The 27519-nt window shown below is 38.9% G+C and overlaps 1 protein-coding gene across 2 annotated transcripts in view; it reads left to right on the top strand.

Annotated features, from left to right (window-relative positions):
- LOC114000755 (myelin basic protein) overlaps positions 1-27519 on the top strand; it is a 114600-nt gene that overhangs the window by 38428 nt on the left and 48653 nt on the right. The window contains exon 3 of one of the 2 annotated variants that reach the window (XM_027745303.2): positions 21007-21097. The exons of the other annotated variant lie outside the window; for it this stretch is intronic. Coding sequence (XP_027601104.1) covers positions 21007-21097 — 91 coding nt within the window. The remainder of the gene's footprint in view (positions 1-21006; positions 21098-27519) is intronic. 2 annotated transcript variants of the gene reach the window in all.

Genomic DNA, 27519 nt, shown 5'->3' with positions numbered 1-27519 from the left:
CCTGATGCTGTATATAAGGAACAGGAGTCCCTCTGAACATGTCTTACATGTAGCCCACAAGGGAGATGGCTCATATTGAACTACAGAACGTGGTGCACTATTGCACTATTGAACATAGTGCAAGTTATTTTTACAGCATAGGAGCAGGGGCCCTTGGTTTGATCCCAGCCTCTGAGCTCTGGTCTAAGCAGATGACAAGTTGTTCTGGTTTTTGCTCTGGTGGGCTTGCTTTAACCAATTAGGCTGCAAACCATGGGCTGGTGAAGCAGGGGCAGAACTGCTTTCTTCCTGCAGAGAGCCAGACGGCCAGTTAATTGTCCCAATCACTGAGTAAGACTTGGCCAAGTCTCCTGCTCAGTTCTCAATTCTGCTGCTGTGCTGCCAAATTGGGTCTTGTGTCTTTACGAAAAGGAGGACTTCAGCAACAACTATGAGCATCTGGACTTCTTTTGGTCATGATTTAATGTGGTTAGTTTCAAACCTTGAAATGGTTCCTATCTTAACATTGTTTCCTTAAGAGAAAAGAATGCCTGGTGCTTAACTGGACTAAAGATTTCTGGTCTGAGTTGGGACATCCTGCTTGTTACAGTGTTGTTAATATCAAGGTATGGTTGTGACAGCAAAAAAAGCTTTGAGTAGGAACTCACATTTTGAAGCATTGATTCTCTATGATTTTGCAAGGAGAACTTTCATATCTGTTGAGTTACCTATTACAGGACAAAATTTGAGGGGAGGAATTTTGAAGGGAAGAGTGTTTTGGTTTGCCAGAGTTTTCAAAATCCTGCTTTAGGATAACTATGTTTCACAGTTAGGAAGAAATAGGAAATGGTTATTTGAATGCTGCACTAAAGGAGATGTGCTAGACTGTAGGGGTTGTAAACTTGCTAATAGAATTGCAAATGCAGTGCGTTTGCTTATCAATGTGCTTATTCACTTAGTTTAATAACTGCAAATATAGTTTATGTGTAACACCTTCATATAAATATATTTGTTGGTGAAATGCAATATATGTAACTCAATCAGTTGCTTTTGTGTCAAGATAATCCACTTTTATTACAATAAATAATTTTAGAAAATAAAACTGTGGGCTGCTAGAGGCAAAGGATGGGACAAAGCAGAGTAATGATAAGATATTATTGGCAATGTAGGGAATTGAATTAAAAAGATGTCTAGGTATTTCCAGCAGGCCACCTATTTTGTTCTGTGCTAAAAAGGCAGTGTCTTGGTCTAAAGTGATTATGGAGTCCCATGCCGGTAGTTATTCAAGCTGCTTGAGTTAGGCTGTCAGTCAATTCCCAAATAGCCTGTACATGGGAAGGATCAAATATATGTTAATACAATACAGCTATTTAAGTTTTTGTATTTAGAGCTGATGGATTCTAATCTGCATTTATTTTAAGATTTATTATTTTTTTTAATCCATCATGCTCCACCTGTTTTCTTCAGTCCTGGATCTGTTTCACACAGCTTTTTTTAGTATTGTTTTGACTGTGGCTCTGGCAGTACCAATTCTACACAGAAGTTATGTAGTCAATGGATTTTACTACCTCTAAGGGAGAAGGTGAAGAGCTTTGCAAGGTCTGTTTTGCTTATCTCTGAAGTCTGCACTGTACAGCGTATGAGTAATACCAAAAAATCTGTCTGAGGTCTAACTTCTCTGAAGTTACAGCTACTTCTTTTTTATGATGAAATTACCAGCAAAAGAATAGAAGTGGAAATAGCTCCTTGTTTATGCACAGGTTTTCTCTCTCCAGTTCAATTCTCTGCCTAGAGAAAAAATTGAACATAGTGCAAGTTTGTTTTACAATTGCCCGCATGACTCCTTTAATTCCTGCTTGCCTATAGAATTGAGGCATGGATTTTAGCCTTCACAACACATATGCAGTGATGTAAAATTCTATTTGTGTGCAGAGGGTTACTAAGTAACAGTTGCTGAGGGAGATGCAGTCTTTAACTGTGTGACGTCTGTGCACTTAAAATTGCCAGCCAAGTAGTGCATTAGCATAGATTTTGCACATTAATGTAATGGGATTTGCTGTTGGCAATGTGTGAGCAAAACCTTGTGAAAACCAACAACAGTGTAGTTTGAAGAGTTATAGTCTCCCTGCAGCCTGGCCTTGTGGACAGGAGATAAAACCAGTTTTTGCCCTTCTACTTCATCCTTTCCATACTGCACCATAGTTAAGGACCCTGATATATTTCATAGAATCATAGAATATCCTGAATTGGAAGGGAACCACTGAGTCCAGCTCCTGGCCCTGCATAGGACAACCCCAAGAATATCAAACCACGTGCCTGAGAGTATCATCCAAACACTCCTTGAACTCTATCAGGCTTGGTGCTGTGTCCACTTCCCTGCAGAGCCTGTTCCAGTGCCCAACCACCCTCTGGATGAAGAACCTTTTCCTAGTATCTAACCTAACCCTCCCCTGACACAGCTTCGTACCATTCCCTCAGGTCCTGTCACTGGTCATTAGAGATAAGAAATGAGTGCCTGCTTCATTTGCCAGCTTCCAGTCAACTAGGACCTTTCTAGATTCCCAAGATGGTTGAAAAATCATTGAGAGAGGTCTCATGATGACATCAGCCAGCTCCTTTATCCTGGAATGAATCCCATCAGGCACCATAGACTTAACAGGATCCAGCTGAAGCAGCAAGTCCCCCACAGGTTCAGGGTTGTCTGGGAGTTTATTATTCTCACAGTCATGGTCCTTTAGTTCAGGGCTCTGGAGGTCCTAGTTTTAATATTAGTATATGTATTTTAATATTTGTGTGATATTTGTATGCATATTTGTATTTATGTGTATATCTACCTATAAATAAAAAGGTTTCCACATGTAATTGGTATGTTTTGCATGTGTATCTTCCTTCAGGAGGGGAAGGTTGAGTGGCAAACAAAAAGACCATTGTGACTTGGGAGTTGACTGGGTGTTGATAATACAAGGAGAAGTTTATCTTGAGCTATGTGTCTTCGAGGATTTTTTTTTTCTATGAATTTTTTTTTGAGGAATGTTACTTGGGAAAGGTCATGTGTCTATCCTTGAAAAGGAGCTTTTCTGTTGAAGATGATTCTACTTAAGTGATCAACCTTTCCTTTAAATCACACTTAGTATAATTTACAGTAGGACTTTGAGCTGGAGACCTTTATATGCTGCTAAAGATGAATTTTTGAACTTTCATGAAGTTCTACATCTTTTAACTGATTTCTCTATTACAAAGCTACTTTATTTTCTGCAAATACTTGGAAGATAGGGATGACTGTACATGTATATAAGTAATTATTGCGGTGGGAAGGTAACATGAGATTATTAGACTGTATGATTTGTTCACTGTGGATTATGGAGAACTTAATTTCAGTATGGTTCCTATATTAATGATATCATTATGTCAGAGTATATGAAAGATGTGCAAAACTAAATTTTTGTAATGAACTACTTCCACGGTGCTTGTATAACAGTGGCATAAATATCTATTGGGCTTATATAGTCATTAGTTTCTTGAATTTTTATGATGTTGTTTTAGCTGAATCCAAGAATGTTATTTGTTTATCACTGAGAAATGCATTATAGCTGGTAGTTGATCTTATGTTATTTACCTGGGCTCTGCAGTAATCAGCATTGCCACTGTCATGTGAATAGTATCATAACTTGTCAACTGAAAAATTTACTTCATTTATTCAGTCATGGCAATTGTTTTTTAATTTATTTCTTGCTCTTTCTATGGGCAATCTTTTCTGCAAAGCTACTTTCAGGCCAGTTGGCCTTTGCTGATCCTAGTGAATGGAGTTAACCCATTTCAGATGCAAAGTTTTGCATGTGTCTTTATTGCACTTAATGAGATTCTTGTCTGTTTATTTCTGTAGCCTGTCGAGGTTCCTCTGAATAGCAGCTCTTCCTTTCAGTGTACTGACCAGTCCACCAGTTTGTTATTACCTGGGTCTTTAATAAAGACACTAAACAATATTGGCCTTAGAGTTGATCCCTGAGGGATGTGGATGCTGACTGACTGCTGGTAGGGTGCTGTGCTGTTGATCACAGTCTTTTGAGCGTGGTGATGCAACCAGTTATCCACCGCTTGTATTCCACCTACCCAAACCTTATCTTCTCTGTTTGAATATAAGAGCAGAGTGGCAGACTGTGGGAGGCTGTGTCACAGGCCACACTAAAGTCAGGGATATGATGTTATGCTTTTCCCCTCCTCCACAGAACCAATCATTTCATCACAGGAGGCAGTCAGGTTGGTCAGATAACATTTGCCTTTGGTAAATCCAAGCAGGCTGTTCCCACACACATTCTATCCATGGAGAACAATTACAGTTAAAACTGTTAATGTCATCTGCTTTTAATAAAAAAGAGAAAAACAGCCAAGCATTTGAAATGGTGTGTATTAAGAATGTCTCTCACTTTACCAATGCATTATCACTCCTTCTGTGTTAACACAGAGGTTTCTGTTGAGTACAGACTATCCCCTACCTTTGACAGTCTTTTATACTACAATAAAGTATTGCACTTTGGGATAATCGACAAAAAGCATGAAGGCCTTTTTCCTTTCAAGACAAATCCACATAAAAGACAGAAGAGGCATGACATGCATTTTTTAGTTGGATGATGGCCCTTATTTGCTTGAAACCTTTATAGGGAGATAGACAATGGTCACAGATTTACAAAGTCTTGACTGATACCAGCCTGTACACTGTAAAGTACAGAGTTAGTGTTGAGTGGTCACAGAAAAAAGGCAATGCTGACTGGCTGAGCTAATGGTTGGGGTTTTGTTTGGTTGGTTTGTTGTTTGTTTACTGTTTTGGTTTTTTTCCCCTCTAATTAAATAGCTATAAAAGAGGAAAGATCTAAAAATTAGGCACTAGAGGAAAAGGTGGAAGTCGAAGAAGAGAAGAACAGTTGTTCCTGCCTAGAGTTTGAGACAGACCTCGGGCAGTGAATAGAAATGTTTGCTAGTAGTTTCATGCTCCCACCCAGAGCCTGGGACTTGCACAGATGATGTCTTTAGGTAGTGCAAGGTAGCATTTATTTAAATCCTTTTTTTTTTTTTAACACATAGCACTTGAATTTCAACATGATACTTTTCCTGAAGCTGTGCAGGGTTTTTACCAGAACCACATTAATGAATCAAGCTCTGGTAAACTGAATCATCTTTTTAAATGTCAGTTTCTGTTTGCTTTTTGGCTCACTGAGTGATAAGCTGGCTGCTCACAGGCTGTATTTCTGGTCTTAACCATTTCTCCTGTCCATACATGCACCTGAGTCTTTCATTGTCATCACTTGTGATACTTATTTACGTTGGTATTAGAGAAGATGGACATTTATTTTTACAATCTGTTGGGAATTTATATTTCTTGGTCTTTCTCAGGTTTAATTTCTTTGTTTGACTTTATACATTTGGAAAATGGAAGCTACAACTGTTTAAAGCAATACTGTCCCTTCAACAAAACAAGAAGTGCTCCTGAAGAACTTCAGGACTGTGTATAGTGCACATGGCATCTTTCTTATTCAGTAATTAGATTAGCTCTTCATTCTTTTCAAAAGGTATGAGAACAGCCTTATGAACCATCTATATTATGGAGCACGTATCTTATCATATTGACCATCTGAAAACACTTTGGATAAATGTTTTCTGATCGCAGTCTTTTCTTTATGGTGTACATAAGTGGAAGCAATTAGCTTTACAGGAAAACCTCCCCTATTTCCAGGTGAGTAATAATGTGTGTTGTAATAATGTATCTGATGAATCAGATGTCACCTGGGACTGAAGAAGCACTGAGTGTGTGATCTGAATGAGTAATTTCTTTGGGCACTCAGGGTATGTCTTACCACTGGCTTAGTGTGGTAAGCAGCAATCATTAACTCAAGATGACTGTTTCTGAAAGTTAGGAATGTGTTAAATTATTGATATATAGGAAAAAAATGTAATATTTTAGCTGTACTCCTTCCATATGAAATCACCAAGACCTGTTAGAAACTAGCCACATTGCTTCATGCAAGTTTGGAAAAATATTAAACAGATTGCGTGTATGAAATACCCACATATATATATATATATATACACACACACACATATATATGCAGGTATTTCATATATATATACACACACACACACACACACATGTATGTACATACACAATATTGCATACCCACATCTGCATGTTACACTCTGGGCTGCATTAGAGTGTAAGTGTGCTCCAGAGGAGGGCACCAAAATCTGAAGGTATTAGTGGAACTGGTACAGCAAACCAGTTGGTGCCTGGGTAGCCAGAACTCGATGAGGTCAGGCTCAGTGACAGGCCTTAAAATGTCCAGAAGTCCCAGTGTGATCAGATGCTCTGATCAAGTTTAAAATAGGTGCTCAATAAAGTCCAGGTACCTCACAACTGCATAAATATTCTGATATTATTGCTGCTGGTTGAAACAAGGCATCCTCTGTTTTCTTGTAGCTTACTTCTTGCTTTAGAAGACTTTCATGTACCAATTGTGGGGCAACTAGTGAAATTGGCCTCTGCCACTTATTAACATTGGCAGCTCTTCGGGATTTGTTGTTGTTCTTGTTGTTTTTCCCCTCACAGTGGTCAGTACTATTTGAATGCTAATTTAGACATTTTAAACATAGACTGAACAATTGCCTGAAAATAAACAATTAAAATGTCATCTCTCTGGTCTTGTTTGGGTAAACAATTGGGTTTGTTGTGTTTTTTTCCAAAATATTTTTCCTCTGAGACTTTCTTATTCCCTTCTGAGATGGGAAAGTTCACCTGTTGAATACATAGGTTGTAGTTCAGCATGCAACTTCATACATGTGTTACAATGGTACATTTTTCTTTTAATCATATTGGTGCAATTGTAACTCTGCACAGTAGATTTTGTGAGAGTGCCTCTGTGTTGGGTTAAAGTGTGGAGGGAAGCATTGTTCTCTTGTTTGTTTTCAGAAAATGCCGTGGGTTGTCCCTGGCTGGATTCCCAGTGCCCACCAAAGCTGCTCTATCACTCCCCTCCTCAACTGGACAGGGGAGAGAAAATATAACAAAAGGCTCTTGGGTCAAGATAAGGACAGGGAGAGATCACTCACTGGTTACTCTCATGGGCAAAACAGATTTGACTTGAAAAAAGCTAATTTAAATGATTACCAGTCAATTCAAAGTAGGACAATGAGAAATAAAAATTAAATCTTAAAATATTTTCCCTCCACCCCTCCCTTCTTACTGTGCTTAACTTCACTCCCTTCACTCCTGCACAGGGACAGGGAATGGGGGTTGTAGTTAGTTCATCATGCCATGTCTCTCAGCATCTTCCTCCTCAGGGAAGGACTCCTCACACTCTTGCCATGCTCCAGCATGGGGTCTCTCCCATTGGAGACAGTCCTGCACAAATTTCTCTAACCTGAGTCCTTCCCACGGACTGCAGTTCTTCACAAACTGCTCCAAGCATGGGGCAATTTCCACAGGGTGCAGTCCTTCAGGAACAGTCTCCTTCAGCATGGGACCCCCAAGAGGCCACAAGTCCTGCCAGCAAAACTGCTCCAGCCTGAGCTCATCTCTCTGTGGGCCATAGGTCCTGCCAAGAGCTTGCTCCAGCATGAGCTTCCCATGGGGTCACAGCCTCCTTCAGGCATCCATCTGCTCTGGCATGAGGTTCTCCATGGGCTGCAGGGGCACAGCTCCCTCACCATGGCCTTCACCACGGGCTGCAAGGGAATCTCTGCTCTGGCGCCTGGAGCACCTCCTTTTTCTTGGTGTCTGCAGAGTTGTTTTTCTGACATATTTAATGTCTCCCTACTGCTGCAGGTTTGTTTTGCCTCCCTTATTGACTACATTATCCCAGTGGCACTGTCAGTATAGCTGATGGGCTTGGCCTTGATGAGAGGCAGATACCTTGGACCTATTTAGTCCATTGGACATTGGTTCCATCGGACATAAGGGAAGGTTCTAACAACTTCTCAAAGAAACCACCCCTGTAACCCCCCTGTTACCAAAACCTGGCCATGCAAATCCAATGCAGAAAACAAACTAATGGAATAAGGAGCAAAATCATGGGAGGAAGTATCTGGTTTTACACAAACCATTGACATAATGCCGTATATGCAGAGGTGATTGACAAATTTTGCTTTGAAGGTATTCACCTTTGTGAAAAACCGAGCAGGCTTTAATGCAATTCTCACCATTAGCAGTGTCATATTGTTCGCTTCTGAAGAAACTGTCAAAGAAGAAAATACAGATTTTTTTATGTAATATTAGTTTTCCTGTTTTATCAGTGTTCTTGCACTGTGAGTGATCTGTGTGGGTACTGACTGGGTACTTGCTGAAGACTTGGAGTGTGTATGATGTCTGAAGAAGAATTGACTTGCTAATGATTTTCAAATTGCCTGATATCTGAAAATAATCATAAAGAGCCATGATCTTGTTTAGCGCATATGAATGTTGCAAAAGGGAAATTATGATGCTAATAAGGGTCTACTCCTCCATTCCTGATAATGGATACAAAAGTCAAAGCAAGCAGCAAATGGGAGCAGTTTCCATTTGTGTTGGAGACCTTGCTGGGGAATTTTTTCCTTGTTGTTGGAGTAGATTATTTTTGGTTAGATTTTTTGACATCTCCTAACTTGCATTGTATTGCTTTAGTGTTAATTAGGTGTATTGTTTTGTGTTATTTATTGTATATTTTATGACACTCTTTCTGGTTCAGTTTAGACAGTTTCTTGAAAATGACTGACAGCTAGAATATTTCTGAAATCAGTTAGTCTTCTCTTTAGATTTTGCATTTTGTGGTTGTTAAGGTAACTGGAAAAGTGAGAAAGGGATCCTCATTGTGCTTCTCTTCAAGTGTCTCAGGCAAAATTTTAAATTGATGGTAATAGGTGCTCTGAAATTGCTTTCTTAAAAATATTCAGATAAGTATTGTATACATTTTGGTGTTTATTCTTTGTCTCTAGGATGTTTCTCTGTGTTCTAGTAAGTAATTTTATCTATGTACCATGGTCAACTGTCTACTAGTTGGTTTATACCTGGAAGACTTACAGTGGCCTGCTGAAAGAAAGGTCAGCCAGATTTGGGCCCATAGTTGGACATCAGGTGAACAAAGCCCTGGGGTAGTACTGTGGCTTTCTGAAGAGGTAGTTCTTCCTGCCAGATAATTTTAATGTCAAAATTTAGCATTTAACTTTCTGTTTCTTCCTGCTGATTGACTTGAGTGAGAATTGGAGTTGCTGAGAGTTAATGGGCAAGGCCTATCCCTTAAAACGATGTATAAAAAAGACTTAACAAAGGTGACTAATACTTCTAAGAGTCTTGCAATGTCTTTGGTGAGGTATGGAAATTACATAAGGTAATTTCTACGTTTCTGTATGTGCTTTCTCATGTACTTTCTCTTTTAGGAGAGAGATTTGGGTCCATGGTGTTGTGGAACAAGGGCACAGGAGCCAGGTTTTTCTCCTTGATCTTCCCAGTGAGGGTGTAGGGCTTGAAAAGAAGGAAGGGAATCCTGGAGGTCAACAACTGGTTGCACAGCTGATCTTGACAACAGGCATTTGGCTTTTACAACCATGGAGACCCTCTATGAGGGGCAAGAACTGCTCAGAAAAGACTGAATCTACCTGACCAAGTCAGGCAAAAGCATCTTTGCCAACAGGCTGACCAAGCTGGTCAGGAGAGCTTTAAACTAGGAATAACAAGGGAGAGAGACAGCAACCCACAGACAAGTGAGGAAGTGATGGACTGGCTTTGCAAACAAAGGTTGACGTGGACAAGAGTAACCTTGGAAACAACATAATAGGGCTGAAGGCAGAGGTTGGTTCCATGAACTATCAAGGAAATACTTGGTTTTGCCTAGTGAGTCTCCATTAGACTCAAAGTTTTGATACAAATTAGTTTGTAGTGATTTTTTTCTATAGTGTTATAGTGAGGAATTGTTTTTGACATGGTAGTATATTGATAAAGTGATCCTTGATAACATGATCAAAAAAGGTCTTTCCTTTTCTTCACATATTGATAGTGAAGGTAGCACTAAGAACTAGTAAAAGCAATGAAGTGTCCTTCTGTTGTGCCTGTACTTTAGTGCATGGAGCTTTTATCACCTGTGGTTTTGCTTGGATGCATTTATTTATCAAATACAACAGAGGAATGAGACTGACTGCAGGAAATCTTGATAGTTACCCTTTCCTCATCACCATTCTGTGCTGATTACTTAGGCTTCAATTTCAAAAGTCTTCTACAAAACCATACACTTTAGAAGTGAATAGAGATTTTTTTTTTGTATACTTGATGTTTTTTAAAATTTACTCAAGTGGTAGTTAAAAGATGTCGTACCACTGTTTTACAATTATAAAAACTATTTTGTGTCTTTATCAGTTTCCTTTAACTAACAAAAAGCCCTTGGTTCCCTGCCAACTGTATTTCAAAGCTTTTATTTGAAGAGAAAACTTTATTTACATTTTGAAAAGGGCAGGTACGTTGATTATTTTGTAAATCAAATTACTTTGCCCCTGTAAAACTTGACATTTGAAAATATTTTCTTCTAAGTGGTGTTTGTGCATATATTTACACTCCACAGAGGACCTATGTTCATTTTAGGAGCACAGACTAAGTTGTCATTTTCTTTCAAGATCATGCATTTAATGTTGGCCTATTTAAATCAAACAGGGAAGTGGGAAAGTAATTTTCTGTTTTGGATGGATAGACGGGTATATTCATATGAAGCCCTCGTTTTGCATGACTGTTGGTGTGGTCATGGCAGGTTCTCCTTAACCAAGTGTTCCATAACAAGCCGTGTTTTCCCATACCAGCTGGAGTGAGGGAGGGCCTGTGTGGTGGATTGGATCTGAGTGCTGGTTTGGTTCGGTTGTCTCTGTCTGTCACCTCACATTAGTTTTAGCTCCTCTTCCACTCTTTGTCCAGCTCCTTGAGGGCCCAAAAAGTCACAGGAGCAGCCCAGCTTGTGGGGATGGTGAAGAGGGAGCATGCAGGCCTCAGGCATGGGACAAGTTTGGGACCATAGAGGGAGTTAAAGATTAAAATACCTTGCCACTTCTGAAAGGCAAAGGTGTCTTTTTCTCAACAGCCCACAACCTCCCCAAAAACCTAACCCCTTTTTGTACAAGATTTAAGAAATATCTGTTAAGTTTTATTGGTTTTTTTTAATTACAGTGCAGAAACAAATGTATTCAAATTCTGACACTGTGGTCAGAATTTCCTTTGAACCCAAAAATCTGCAGGTAAATATAATATGTTTTATTATCAGGCAATTTGTGTGTAAAATTTTTCTTAGCTTTGGCCTAGAAATACACTTCACGAGGCTACAGACCTCCAAGTGACCTAAAGCAGCATCAGTGTATTGGAAAAGTTCCCTTCTAAAATTAACTGCTTGATGTTAAATTTTATTCTTCTTTTAATTCTTGGCAAATACCTGTAAATTTTGCTTTTTAAATGCTGAAAATGTCTTGGTAGGTTTTAGGGAGTTGAAGAGATGTAATTTTGAATGTAAAGTGCTTCTCTATAGCAGCTTTTGAACTTTCTTTCCCCATGAGCTATAGACTTGGAAGTGAAAATTAAATTCAAGAAGTTGTAAGTTCATTTTTGATGTGCAGTGGCAGTTGTTTCAGAGTGTTTCCTGCTCATTAAGCTCAAAAAGGATTTGAATTAGTGTCATGAATCACTATGAGTAGAACAGCAAGAAAGTGTTTTAAAGTTGTCTGCTGTTTTGTAGCCTCTTCTTTTTGTAGCCTCTTAACACAGACCAAGCACTAAAAGATACTTTTATTATTCAAGAAAGCCAGTCTTCAACTGCATTGAGGAAATGACCCAGGCATATATTCTGTGTAATTATTTTGCACAGTGAGGGACTGGTTCTTGCGAATAATGGAATTAAGAATAAATTACCAGAAGTGAAATTCTAGCCTCCCTGCAATCTGGTTTGCTGCTGGGGAACTGGGCAAAGCTAATCCTTGGTGTTATGTGCCGAGTTCCTTCTGTGCGTGTTTAGTTGGCGCAGTTGTGCTTCAGCTTTTTGTAGCCCACATAGTCACATGTGTTCCACTTGGCTTCTGCAGGCTGGTGGAGTCAACAATTTATGTTGATGAGGGAAACCTTATCTGTTTTCTCTTAACAATGGTAATGCCAGCTTCAGAGTCAGGATATCAACTATGTTGGGTTTTTGTCAAAAATACCTGTCTGCTGTCAATTGGAATACCACAGAAGCCAGAAGATTTTCACAACCAGGGGCCCAGAAAAGACGTTTTATTGCTGATAATGTGGCAGAAGGGTTTATTTCTAATAGTCTCATACTGTTCTTAGGCCTGACACTTTTACAGTGCATATTTCTGAGATGGTCTGTAATAGTTTCATTTTGTAATATATTTCACTCAAAATACCTTCTAGGTGATGGAAGAAAGTGAATAGTATTTAACTGACTATTTTGGTGGGGGGGGTTTCGTGCTGATTTAAGGCACTTTTCTTGTTCCTGGGATTACTGCAGATGTGTGTGATGCAGCAGATTTGGACATTGCTTCAGGCATAATTTTTTATTTTTCATTTTTTTAAACATCCATAAGCATCAAGCAAACACAGCAATGCAGCATTGTACAACGAGTCGTTGGTGGGAGTCTGGGAAAGGGCTGTAGCCCCTCTGAGTACCATGACATCAGGTGACTTCTGCACTGAATCATGGTTTGGAATGATGAAGTCTCCTAGCTGTACCCCTTTGTGCCCAGATATTTCTAGGTCGCCTGCAGGCAAGTGTTAGAAGACCTCTCAGTGCCTTTGCTTTCTCTGCTGATTAGTGCTGCTTTGTAGAAGCGGCAGGAATCCTCACGGTGCTGCTTTGAGGCGTGTTTGTAGTGCTGCTGAGCGCCCTGCTGTGCTGTTGCATTGAGCTCCCCATAGACAACTGCCATCACTTTTGCATCTCTTCTCTCTTCCTGTGGTTAAAAGGGGCAAATCAACAGGTTTTCTGCCACAGTCAGTCATGTGGAGGATTCAAGGCTGAGGATCTCTAATTATTTGGCAGCAGCAATTATTTTGCTTTTTATTAATTGCAAACTGCCAGACTCAAGCCTGTGATATAAGAAGTTCAATGTATGAGGTTGAAAGGTATTTTTTGCCTGAACCACCCCTGCCCCCAAAAACATTTGTAATGCTCTGTTCCTGACTGGTGGATTGTTATTTTGCACTTTTTTAATGGCTTTGGGTTTTTCCCTCTTAACTATTGTGCATCATTCTTTAACTAGTTGCTAGATTTTGCATCTCTCTTGTGCTTTTACAATAGATTTTATTATTCAGATGCTTAGATGACCTTCTTTATCTTTTTCTGGTATATTGGATATCTATATGAATTCAGATTTTATGAATATGCTGGAATATAGAAGTGCTTTCATTAGCTGTGAAGAAAACCTGATTGCTGTTGTACACTGTTTTATTATAGCCCTTCAGAAAGATCTCAGGTGGTGGCATTTGCAAATTACTAGTGTGCTAGGGTCACACACTGCCGTTGTTCAATGGATTTATGAAGCTTTTAAGGAGATACAAAGTTGATGCTGCAGCCTCAGCTCTCAGTGTATTTATGACCTAAACCACATCCTTTCCTTGAAAAAAATAGAGAGTGAAATATTTTCACTTATTCAGCATGCAGCTAAAACAAGTGCTTAAAGGAAAGTAGTCAGTCTAGATAAGACGAAGGTGATGAGTGGACTGTGAAAGCATCCTTATTGATAGTTATCACTTTTCAGACCATTCTGGAAATGTGCTTGAAGACTTTTTGTAAAAGAGTTGTGCTCTTGTGCTTGATATCCAAAGTTTTTATTTTTGATTTTGTTCATTGAGCATTGTTATGGTTCCTCTTTGATTCATGAGGTCAAGAGAGCTCCATCCATCAATTTGCCTGCCAAATGCTGTTTGCAGTGGCACTATAGAAACGCTGCCTGGGTTCAAAGCAGGTAGGACATGTGCTTTAATAATAGTAGGGCCAGGCCAAGTGTTCTAGAGCTGTCAAACCTCGCTGTGTTGCCAAGTGTGGGTTTAGGTCCTTATACTGATCTTCCCAGTTTCCTATTACATGTGCCACTGCACTGCTTGTACAGCTGGTGCAGTGGCAGTTACTCTGTAGGATTGGCAGAGGAAATAGCAAGTCATAACCCTGTCCATACTTGTCTGAATTTTATATGAGTCACATCCAGGTTTCCTGTGTATGTGTTAATGTGCACCGAGTGGAAGACATTTGCTTGAAATTGAATATATTGACCCAGAGCATATTTTTGTGTCTTGTTTTAACTTGTTTTGCAAATTCCTTGCTGTTTTATGAGAATTTCTGATTCTGGCAGTATCTTACAGTACCCATGAAGTAACAGATTGCTAACACAGCTTTTCCTCTCCCTCTACCCCTGTGCATGGGGTACCTGAGGTTGTTTTTTTTCTGTTCACAGTATTCTTACAAAAATCTTGATTCTTGCACAGGGTTGTCTGACTTGCTTTTATTTAGTTTTGTTCCCAAATGAACTCTGTCATTTTAGCAACTTGCTCCCAAATGCAATTAAACCTCTCTTAGTAGTATGGACACAGTAATGTAATCCCTTGTTTTTTCCCTATTACATGCTTGAAATTCCCTCCTCAGCACAGGGAAATACCGTATGGACTAGTAAAGCTAACTAGTAGCATACCATAGGTTCATTAGTTGTCTTTACCTGTTACATTCTGAGCTGAAGAGACTTCAGTTCAGTTATAAAGTATGAGAACCCCATTGTAGTCAGGAACATTTAAAGGCTCAGAATATTCTGTGAAATCTGTGAAATCTGTGAAACTTCTCCACAAACAGAAGTAATTTTTAAACACCCTTTGTAAGTGAAGGGAAGCACACAGCAAAACAGCGTGGAACTGGTAATGGGGAATGTAGCAAAGTTTTGAGTTGGAATTCAGTGGTTTTTATCGCAACCCCTTGGTACCTTAAGGTTTTCTAATAGACTGACTTAGTTTCTTCAAAGACCTGGATAATGTGTCTGAGGCATCTCAGACCTTTTTCAAAGGGCCTTTGTCTGCCTTGGGGGTTAGTGATGACATCCTTCTGTTTGCAACTTCTTTGGAAATTCTCCATCATTGGCATCAATAGCAGCAGTAGCACTGTACTGTTGAAGCTGAGAGGAACAGAAAACTCCTTGGAAAACTCTAGCCCTCTGTCTTTACATCACCCTGTCATTTTTTTTTTCACTCTTATATCTTAAATAAGATTTTGACACATGCATGGGAATGTAAAAATAATTACATATAGAATTTTGTAGAAACTATCAAGTATGGGATATTTTGAGTATTGCATTTTAGAAACTGAACATAAAGAATCTGTAGAAATGAAAATAAAAGTGAAATATGAGATATACTAGAAAATTGAAGATGATTAGCATGATGTTTGAAAGAGTTATTTTATTTAACTGAAAATTAATGGTAAAATCTGAATCCTCTTCTTGGCTGATGGGGACTGAAGAACGAACTGATGTAGGAGTTCCTGGAATGTTTTCAAGAGCTTGAAGCTGTATAGATAACATGAGCCCAACTTCAGTCTGGCATAACCCTGTTCTGAATGATGGCAGTAGTCTTGCTGGAGGAGTAGGAATCAGCCAGTATAACGATGTTAAAATTCACCATTCCTGCTTTGTGCAAGAAGCTTGGTGCTTGCTAATATGTCTATGAGTTTTTGTACTAATGGAAAGGGTTTGGAAAATCTCCACATTTAAGAAGAATTAATGGTTGAACGTACTTGTTAATGCAGGTCCAGGTGATCTCTGCTCACCTGAAGAGGGCCAACTGCCATTCCATGAATTCTTGCTGCTAAGAAGGGTTGTCCACAGCATCTCATCTGTTTGAATGTGTTAAGCTGTACATGTAAAAATTCCTCTCTTTGAACAGGAGCTAAAACCTTTGAGACTGAGGTCTCTGATAAGAAAGTAACAAGGAATTCTTCCAGCTTTTATGAAATCAACATTGTTAATACTTAGTCTGGAGGTTCACAGTACAAAAATTATGAAGAAAATTATGGTTGTTAAGATTGACTTAAATCCTGTCTGGCTGATTGCAGCAGCATTTGGTATTTAGAGACACATCTGTGCATTTGACAGACTTAATGATATGTGTCTCTCAATCCTGTTACTGTCACAATTTTGAAGGAGCACATATTCCTGTTTTAAAGATTTTTCTTATTTTTTTCACATGGAACTCTGTGGAAAATCAGTTAGCTCTGAGAAGAAACAATACATAGAGTGTCCTGAAGGTATACTATAGCCTGAACAGCATATATACATTTTGTGAATGCAAGGTAGCCTTGCATGGTAGAATTTAGGTGAATATCATTGCAGAAGCAGAAAATCAGGAATGCTTTGCAGACTTCTTCAGCTGAGTCTGGAGCAGCATGATCTACTGCTGTGGATATAGTTTGGATTATCCAGATTGTTATTGTCTGCAATAATTTCTGCTTTTTCTCCTATTTCAAAATGAAGGTTTATTGACAGTCCAGTATGGTTTTATCCATCAGAAACTCTTGTCTGTCTTTTGAAGTGGTGTCTGTTGTCTGTCTTAGTTTTATAAATGTAACATGGGGAGGAATCAAGTGTTTAACCATGCCTCCAGTGCTGCTAGGCACTGAGGAGGGAAGGCAATGTGCTGTGGATAGAAATGAATGAGAGAAGGAACTGGAGAAATGTCTATGCTGCCAAAGCAGCAGTTCGTGCACTCGTGGTCTCTGTTGTCTTGCTGCAGTTAGAATTCTTGATGTCCATGTGTGGCACTTTTCTGAAAATAAAGAAAATTTTAGCTGTTTTCATTTGTGCCATTGGGATGGAACTAAACATACTAGCTAAGTATATAGTAAGAAAAAGGAGTAGATTGTAAAAGGCAGGACTGAGAGCACAGAAAATATGGATCTTTGCTTCACAGTGGATTTCTTTAATTCTCATTTAGATATAACAGTTCTTGAATAATTATTTGGTTTCTGATGAGAATTTTTAAGTTTGCTATGTGGTTTTATCATTTAGAAACTGAAGTCATTGAGTAACAGCTTTGTGGTTAAAGGAAAAGAAACAAGCCCTTCCTAACTAGTATGCAAAAATGGCAAACTAGTTAAAAAGTGAGCTTGAATACTCTATAGTACAACTTTCCATTTCCTGAGGGCATAGCTGCTTCTGTAAATGTAATATGCTTCACCACACTTTTTAACCTGGCTTAGTACCTGCAGAGTATAGCTTATTGTAACTCAGCACTTCTTAACATTTCCCACCTAGGTAAAGATCATCTAAGTAGACACTGATAGCAGCAAAATGCTAGTAGCCTCACTTCTTACACTAATGGGTATATATATAACCAAAACATTTTTTTAATATTGCTGTTCATTTGTTGCAAATATTTTGATAACTCCTGGTTATCTGTATATTTACCTATCAAAGTTTTAAAATGTTGTGTAATATGGAGCCTGTGGTGTTCACATGGATGGAAAACAGGTGAACTGAGTCAAAGGCACCAGGGGATAGCTACAGTAGGAAGCTGGGCCAAAAATGTCTTGTGAAACTGAGGCAGATTATAATGAAGTTTCTAATTTTTATCAAGTCTGAATCAAGAGCAGCTGTTCATGTACATATTCACATATATACAGTTGATGTATATGTGTATGTATGTCTTATTTTGTAAATGCTTTATGAAATAATAGAAGTATTTCCAGTCTGTGACCAGCTGTTATCATGCAGTAGATGCTGGCTTGCTACGTAGGTGTTTATGGTGTTTTGGAACATGAGTGGCCCGATTCATTTAAGAAATACAACTTAATTGTGCTTTGGTAGTGATTTTGGTGCCCTATGGTTTCTCTTCCAATGCTGGAACACCTGCAGAATGGGGCACATCCTCCTCACTTTATCTGAAGTACAGGTTAAGAGATGCTTTTAGGGGTGAGAGAATTTTTTTGAGTTTAAGCCTATTAAACTCATTGAGTTTAATGTTTATTTCATGCTAAAATCATATATCTGATCTCTTGGGAACTGATACTGTAAAATAAACCTATTTTCCCTATCACTATGGAAACTGCATTGAGTATTCAACCTGAAAGAGCTAGATAGAATTATGTTTACTCTGTTATGTACAAAGGGCCTTTATTTTATAACCAGCCACAAGCACACTATAACTCTAGGTAAAGAATCCCTCCTGGCACAGCTCAGGCAGCGTAAGGCGATGTGCTTTCACTTTTTCTGTGCACCATTTGAAAGAATGGAGATACTTTTTTTTCAGGATACTAGAAAAAAGAATCAAGCAACTGACCATGCCTTGACTTTTCAAGTGCTGTTTTGCAGCACATCTTTTTTTTGGAACATCTGGATCATTGATTGTTCTTTTGCAGTGATTTTCCTTGTATTGGTTTTGGTAATATAAATATTATATATATGACAGCAAAAATGTGTCATTTTTTTGGTGCAAATAATAAAGCAAAACATATCTTTTTAAAGTTTGCATTTTGGTTAAGAAGACATGCCAAGCAGAATTACATCCAACCATGCACTGTCATGTTTTAGGCTGATAAATCATACAACTTTGCTGTCATCGTCTTGGAGCTGGTATCTGTCAACACCAACATTGTGACTTATGCAGGGATCAGACAGCACATCTGCTATGTAGTTTTTCCAGTGATTTAACTCAAACCAAAATGTCTCAGGGTTCAGTCTTTCTAGTTTCCCCGTGACTGCCAAAACCATGTTTTCGAAGTGAGGGATGCAAACATCTCTCCACTAAGAGCTTGGAGTGAAAACTCGTTTCATAGCTGAGTATCACAGCTGAGTTTCTGCTGGATAGTGTTTTGTTGCTACTGCTCTTGATGCCTTGCAGCAGGTTATAGACTTCCAGCTGTTTCCCAAGAGGAACAAGAGCATGAGGCATAGCAACCCCTCTCCTCCTGCACTACCAGCTTTACCATACATGAAATATAATGAAATACACTTGAAGATGGATTTAACAAGCACTGCCTTTACAAAGCCTAGAGCATCAGCTCTGATCAAGAGTTCAGATATCCCCTTCATTTGGGAAAGCCCTGAACTTGGTTCGATCATCTACATGTATTAATTTTGCCTCATCCATGATGACACAATTTTTATTTTTTTTTTTTTCTTTGGGATTGGCTTACCCTGCTGTAGCAGATATCCTCTTCTGCTTTTTTCAGAGTTGAAGGTTGGTCTCCTTCTCTCTGTACAACAAAGATGAAGTTGACTTGCTGCTCACTGTAGAGCAACTAAAATAGGATATTTTACTACAATATGCAGCTTACGGAATCAGTGACCTCTAAATGCAGGTCATTCAGTAAACCATTACAGATGCTGTGGACCTTGGCTTGTGTCCCTCCTGTGTGTGGATGGCACCTAACACATTGCACACTGGGTGGCTCCACAACTTACAAGTTATATCTGTGGGGAAAGGACTTTAAGTTATTTGTGCTGATTACGGAGTTGTTTACCCAAAACAAGTTTCCTCCCAGTACAGCCACTACTGATTTCTGACTGGGTTCCTCCATCTTCCCGAGGGACACTAGTTAGGCCAAAGTGATGTGAGCATCTGCTAAAATTGATTTCTCTCCTCAGATCTGAGAGGTTCATAGCTGATGGGTTTTCTGCATGGGATGCTCAGGTTGGTGCCTCGAGGGAGTGCAGAATCCTTTCACTCCTACAGGAACTTCCTGGTCCAGGAAGGACCTGCAGTTGTCCTCTGAAGCACAGTTTCTCCATCTCTGCTTTCCCTAATTCTTGTCTGCTGCTGTGTGACACCAGTAGGCTTGCTAGGTCTATCTGTAACTTTTTTTCTGAAAAGTCTTGCTGTCTTGCTTCAAAGTCTCTTGAGTTTATGTGCCTTTAGTGTGCACTCCTGTATTCTATAGGGAGGTTGACAGGCTTAATCTTCTTATATCTTCCTAATGCTTATTAATAAGGGAAAATAAGAGAAGTTTGGGAGTGTTTCTGAGACCCAAGATAGTAATTTTCATGAACAGATTGTAAAACAGCATTTTCAAATATATGTCAGGATTTAAAAATTGTATTTCTCCAAAATCACACAAAGCTTTCTGACTGAGTATGCACTTGAGTAGAGCCATATCCTTCTTTTAAAAAGCATAGACATACTACATTTCTTTTTTATTCCTTCCTCAACTGTTAGTCAACTCTTTCCAGTGATATTTAATATTGCATCAGTCACTCCATATCCATCATTCAGCAGTTGACTGCTTATGTAGTTTACTGTCTGCCTGGCTGTAGGTTTGCGTATATACATTTCTCTTGAGTACCAAAGTAAAACATTTTGAAAACATGAGTTATTTTTTCTTTAGTAGCAGTATAAATATTTAAAACTCAAGGTTTCACAGCTTATGTTTTCTTCAGCCTTTTCTATCTTGGGAATGAAATGCTTTAACTTCTGGCAATTTAAGTGCTAAAGCTGTTGATTTATCTCTGAGCCCCGTCTAAAAACAGGTAGCTAATTGGCACATTTGCTTCAAAAATAGGTAAGTACTTTAAAGAGTTAAGTACCTGAGTTGGTTAAAGATTTGAAGCTGGCTGCTCAATTACCTTTGCTCTCTAAGGAGAAATATTTGTGCACTATCTTCTGATCTCTTGGTTCACTAAGTCAACAGTGGAAGATGTCAAGAGAAATAAAATGAAATATGAGGAAGAAAGGTGGAAACTTACAAGTCTCTTATGGTTTAAGATCTCTCTCTTATTTAGATGTCTTTTCTAGACCTCCATCTTATGTGGTCTAGTCAGATTAAAATAGATGCAAAAAAAAGAAAAAAACCAAACCAAAAACCCTGGATTTTCTGAGAGTATTTGCCCTCAATATTTTGCAAAACCACATATATATATATACATATATATATAGCAAAGATACCAAAACTACCTGTGTTAACAATTCACTATTCTTTAAGAATGTAATGTGTATAATTAAAAAGTTTGAAGAGTGTTTCCATTTGAGAGCTATAAAAGAATAACTAATCTCAATAAATGTTTGTTTTACAGAGTACTGAAACCAAGGTGGAGGAATCAGCTAAAGAGAGTCCGAAAACAGCCAGACTAACACAACAGTCTTCAGAGGATAATGAAGTATTTGGTGAGTTACTAGGACAAGTGGAAAATGTTATTTGATATGTTAGTACAAAGACAATTCCCACAAAGTCTTAGTGATCTATTTAATATTGGTGTACAGCATTTGAGTGCAGGCCGTACAGTTCCACAGAGACCTGGAAAGATGGAGGAAAGGACCAAGAAGAAAACAAAGAGGGATTAAGGGTCTAAAACAAATCATCTCTGAGAGAAGAAAGATTGAATCTAAGTGTTCAACAAAATTAAAGATTAATGCAGTAAGAGGGAAAATAAACTTTTCCCCATCCATAATGTACAGGATAACAGTGAATTCTTAAAATTGCAGGAAGATGTGATCAAATATTATGAAAAGGAATCCTAAAAAGAATACTAAAGCATTGGGGTGCATCATCTGGAAAGTGTGGAAATTCATCATTGCAGGCCTTGAAAAACAGGTTAGACAAGTAACTGTCTAAACTGATGTAATCATCTTGTGCTAGAAGGATAGACCAGATGACCTTTGAGAATACTTGGAAGCCTAGATTTTAGATGATCTCCTCCTGGTATTTTTCTGTGAATCCCCTCCCTGCTCTCCATATAGGTTTTGCTGGTAGTTTTATTATTTGATCTGAAAGCTGCATTTGACCTTTTCTTCTGCATTAAGATTTGGAAAAGAGCCAGGGAATCATAGACTTGTAGAATAGGCTGCATTGGAAGGGACGAATCATCGAGTCCAACTCCTGACCTTGCACAGGACACCCCAAGAACCCACCATGTGCCTGAGAGCATTGTCCAAACACTTCTCAACCTCAGACAGGCTGTGACTACTTCCCCGGGGGAGTCTGATCCAGAGCTCAACTACCCTCTGGGTGAAAAACCTTTTTCTGATAAGGAAAGGTTTCTTATTCCAACTTTATGTTGATTTTTTACTAATAGAACTCCAATAAAAAGCAGTAGTCTAACATTAATGCTTGAGAGGTTAGGGCAAGGCAGAAAGTTGGTGCAGTATTTAGCTCTGTTATATTCTAGAGTGGAAACTCAAGGTATGCAGAAGTTATATAGGTGTTACTAAGGCTGTCTAGCATGAAAGCTTTTGGATGAGTGAAATATTTTTGAATACAGTATGGAATTTTTTTCTTTCCAGGTACAAAAGGAATGGAACATGGATAATTAATCTATATATGGAAACAATGCTTGTGACCATTTAAACTATTTTTGTTCAAAATCATCTTTTCTCAGTGAGATAATATAGTGTGATTGGCACATGAGCCTGAATTCCTGGTATGAATACTTCCAACATTGATCATATAGTGCCAGTGTCTGATGAATCCACAAATGGACTTTAGAAATAGCTTTCAACTTTATTAAGTCAGTGCTGAGGCTATTACCTCATTTCCTCTCCATTTTTTCCACCAGTTATTTGCAGTAGATCCAGTATTACTGGTTATAAAGTGTCTCGGTATGGTGTAATGTGCATCTCAAGCTGTGTCCTTTCTCAGTTTAGATCTCTAGTTTTCTTTCCATGAGAAGGATGGAGACAGCGAACCAAGGAGTTCTCCATCTACCTCCTTCTACCAGCAAAATCTCAGGCTTTTAAACCTTCTCTGTATTCTGATCATTAGCCCCATGTAGCAGTGAGTTAAACCAATAGTTGGTCTAGCCTGTGGTCCATGTGGGGACTGTGAGCTTAAAGACGGGAATTAAGAACCGTGAAGTTCACTGTTGATAGCCTTAAAATCAACATGCAGTGATCTATACCCTCACTACTAATTGAAGAAGGTCAACATGCAGTGTATTACATGGTCTTTAAAGCTAATGATTTACTAACAAATTGCTAAAAATTTCCATGTTCCAAATCTGTGAACTGAACTGGTTATCTAAGATAAGCCGATGATCAACCTCTGATAACTCACAACAAAGAGGAAAATTTCTTTCCAGCTCCAAAACCAGTTAGACTATAGCATCGTATATCAACCCCTTTACCATTTTGCAAATGAAAGTCTGGCTTGTTTGTTGTTTTTAAGATTAGGTCAAAATGGGAGGAAAACAGAGGAAGTATGGTGCAAATGGAGTCTGAAATTTTCTTTTATGAAACCACTGTAGTGAGAATCAGAGAGAATATTTTGGCCGATACAAGTTTCATGTGTCTTGAGAATGACACTGCTGTGTATACCTGCCTTTCCCTGCAGTTCTGGGAAATTTATTAAAATACTTTGTTCTGAGGATAAGCTTGAAACAATTTTCCCTAGGTGAGTTATTTGTGGTCCTGTGACTTAAAGGATTACAGACCCTGCTCAGTTATTCTTCCTATGGCTTGGTCTATGAGCTATTCCTCATTTCTTTTTTCTTCCTTTTTCCCCAGTGATGATAATTATACTAAACATCAAGTATGCACCAGTAGTTGGTTAATTTATAGCTTCAGCTTTGACTAGAATCCCTCTTCTGAAGAATTTTTAATAGCCTCCAGTCCCTTTGAGTGGGCGCAGCGCAGCCTTCCCTTTCCACACAGATAGCTATCTTATGACTTATTTATTTATTTTTCACAGAGATCTCTTTCCCCAGCTTTCTCTGGACAATGCCACCCCCTACAGAAAGGTTAGCACAGGCAGCGGAGAAGTCAGTTCCTGCCTGACGCAGCCACTGAGCCCCCTTCAGAAGTGGAGGCGGCACCCCTTGAGTGCTGCCTGCCTTTTCTGTCTTGGTGCGTGGGTGCGCAGCCGGCGCTGGGAGGAGTCGGGTCCCCCGACAGCACTGGCTGTTCCTCTTCGCTGATGCCGCCCGGTGGCAGCAGCTCCCAGACCCTGGCGGCCACCAGAGCGCCTGGACTGCCAGGTCAAGGGTTCTTTAGCAAGAAGACAGAAATCTCTTGATTTCCACTTGTCCCCGGCCTCTCCAAGGTTAGTATTGCCTTGGACCAGGTGACAATATGACTTGTCAGGATAAGGGAACTTTCTCTGCTGTGAACACCATGGAATAGATGCAATTCTAAAGATTGTTATACAAAAAGTATCTGACAAAGCTGTGCTGTTTGAATACGGCAGTATTTCTTTTGGAAATACTTCCTTCTGGAGTAAGTGTGGTTTCTGCAGTCCTTATCAGTTGGGTACAGTTTTGGAAGCAAACACATTATTATTGATTGAAAATGTCATGGCAGTAAAGAACCAAGCATGGGGATCTCTTGCACGTCTCCTTAACCTGACAGCATTCTTTGTAGATACAAGCAAGGTTTTATCCACTGCTGTGGAGTACCACTTGTGAGCGAACGTAAATGTCTTAGTTTTCTTGTTCTTTTTCTCCAAATGGGTTGGATCTGGGACTTACCATTCTGGAGGGCTTTTTTAGCATTTCTCTTTAATACTAATTTTATACTGGGTGTATATGAAATGATCTTACCAACGATGAAACCACATTGTACCAGCTGCTTTATGAAACAAACAAACAAGTCAGGTGTGTCTTGTGTTTCAGAGAGCTAATTCTCAAAAGTGAAGTACATTTTATACAAGAGGATAGAGTGGAGAAGTGGAGCAGAAGGGTAAGGGTATGGGAGAGAAAAGACATCACAGTGATGGTATTTGTAACTATGAAATTCTGAATTGACAAGAGTTAGTTTTGTTTGTCCTTTGAAAGGATTTTCTTGTGGCACCCAACAGAGTTCTGTTGTCTCATATATACTGAATATGCATCTGTGATGGGGAACTAGAATGTCTTGCTTGCTACAAACTTCTGTTGAACTTGCACGTAGTCAACATGGTGTCTGTTGCAACCAGTATGTAGTCAGAAAAGGATCATGAATGACATCTCCGTCCAAGGGAGAGAAGAAAATTGCTGGGTATGGTGCTATGCATTTAAGGAAGTGGATCAGGAGGTGACTGCTAGCCTTACTTCCAGAGATTATTTTCAGAAGTTTATCAGATCCATTGCAACTCTACAATTGTAAGGCAGAAGCAGGGGGGAAAACTGCCAGTCACTCTGACCACTGGGAGGATTGGACCTTCATTTCTTTGGTGCAACCCCATATTGCATTAACTTGAAAAATGATAACTAACTTTTCAGGATAGAATCATAGAATAGTTTGAGTTGGAAGGGATCTTTGAAGGTCATCTAGTCACACCCCCACTGAGGGCAGAGATGTCTTCAACTAGATCAGGTTTCTCAGAACCCTGTCCAACCTCACCTTGAATGTTTTCAGGGATGGGGCATCCACCGCCTCTGTGGGCAACCTGTTCCAGTGTTTTACCACCCTCATTGTAAAAAACATCTTCCTCGGAAAGATACAGTAAGACTTGATCTTCTTAAACAGGAAAGTTTCATTTCTATCTAGTAGATCAGGTCTAAAATTATATCTGGATATGACCATGGTTCTTCTGGCTTAGTGCTTTCCAGGGATCCATGCTGTGAGGCTGGAGTTGTACTGTGAGGTATTGGGGTTTTGTTACTGTTGTTGTTTGGGTTTAGTGTGTGTGGGGGGATGGATTTTATTAATAAAAAAAAGGTAAAATTAACATTTTTTTCCCCTGAAAGAAAAGATCATATTATAGAGCTTTTCCAGCACCATCTGCCATTCTCTTGTTTCTAATTGCAGTACTGGGTACATCCTAAGGTATCTTTTTGTATGCAGAGTTAAGAGATGCAGCAAAAAAGTGTACATTCAGCACAGTTCCACAGTGACCCTGACTCACCCTGATTCATTGCTTATGATGATGCCTGCTGCTGTGTCCTACGCAGAATGTCCTGTAGGTAGTTGTATAAACCCATGCAGGTTGAGAAAACTTCTGTCTCCGTGAAACTTCCGTCTGTAGCAGTTTGACAGATGTAGTCATGCTCCCACTTCATCCAAACCTAGGAATTTTTGGATGCTGTGTAACTAATATCAGTTTTGGGTTGGAGTTTTTTTTGGGTTTTTGTTCAGCTGAGGATTTAAGGATGGTTTATAAAGTTTCTCTTAAAAAATAACAGAATCTGTATTCTAGTTTTACAGAATATACTTAAAAGGTGGGAATATGTATGTCAGTGTGTTACATCTGTATGGATGTCACTCTTTTCCTGTATCCATTTTTGCTTTTTGATTCTTCTTTAAAAAAGGGAGGGAGCAGAATGTGAAGGGAGGAGCTGGAAGGCACAATGCCTTTATCAGAAGGTGATGCAGTCTTGTCAGGAGCTGGCTAAAAGCTGAGGGTTATCGCAGTTCAGTGACCTTACTGGGAAGCTCTTTGTAAACACAATCAATTATGGAACACAAGCTATGACTTTAATGCAAAATAATGGCAAGCTTACACAAAAAAATCAATGTGGTGAGACAGCAAATGGTCCTAAAATAGGTGTTATTACCATGGTGCAGTTATTTCCTCTTGCCTGAGAAGCAAATGGGGGAATTTAGTGTCCTGTAGGTTTTCATTATATGCTAAGTAATAATTCTGGTTTTCCAGCTGTCCACATATTTCCGCTTTCCTTTACCATCTCTTTCCTTTCCCCAGTATCTTGCAAGACTTGACCTGTCTGCTTTCATCCAGTGACCACTGCTTTATCAAAATTACATCAGCAAACCTGGATTAGCTTTCTGTGATGGAGAGAATTTACCTTTTAATAAAAAAAAAAAAAACAAACAAAAACTTGCCTTTTTTTTTTTTTGTGCAGTTGTTGGAACTCAGGGTTAGCTTACAGCTTTCTCTTTTTGGTGTGGGTTTTTTGTGTCCACCTACAGATTTTTATTTTTTTTTTCGGGGAAGGGGCTGAAACTTGTGTATTTTATGTATTGTAAAATGGGTTTTAAAAACTATATGTATTTTACATATGGAAAAGCAAAGCTGAAGACTAGAGAACTGATGAAGTGGAGACCTGTAGGATTTCAGAGGCCGCAGCTGGCCAGATGGTGAGATTTTTTGTTACTTTAAGGTTTGAAGCATTTTCTAGAGTTATAGATATTTGCAACTTCTGTGTTAATTCTGTGGTTGGTTTGATTATGGCTCATTTTAATGGATTTTCTTTATTTAACAGTAGCATTCAAACATTTTTTTTTCTGGTAGCCATCTGGTGCTTTAAACAGTAACAGTAGCTCTTGGATATCTAGCTAGTTAACATGCCATTATAATTAATGTAGTGTTCTCCAGTAGCATCTAAACTTTTAAGGTTACTTTTAGCATGGCACTGATGTTTGCTGCAAAATTAGTATATAAGCACTTAAGGGCACTTTAACAACTCTGATTTGGTATGATTTTTCTTTTTTTCTTTTGTGTACCACATGCAAGCAATATGCATAACAGAAGTTTGAGTTTTTCTTTTATCATAGGGACTGGATTTGCTAGGATCATTAGCACAGACGTGGAGCTGAGCCAGAGATGCCTGTTGCATTTTTAGCAGTGGTGGACTGTTCTCACTGTAATTAATCAGCACAATAACACTAAATAACTTATTCATTATTTTAATGCTTGCTATACAGTGTACAGAATCTGG

This window comes from Pipra filicauda, unplaced genomic scaffold (assembly GCF_003945595.2).
Source record: "Pipra filicauda isolate LSUMZ 115617 unplaced genomic scaffold, ASM394559v2 scaffold224_size1409572_pilon, whole genome shotgun sequence".
Lineage (NCBI taxonomy): Eukaryota > Metazoa > Chordata > Aves > Passeriformes > Pipridae > Pipra > Pipra filicauda.
This window is presented reverse-complemented; position numbering and strand designations above follow the sequence as displayed.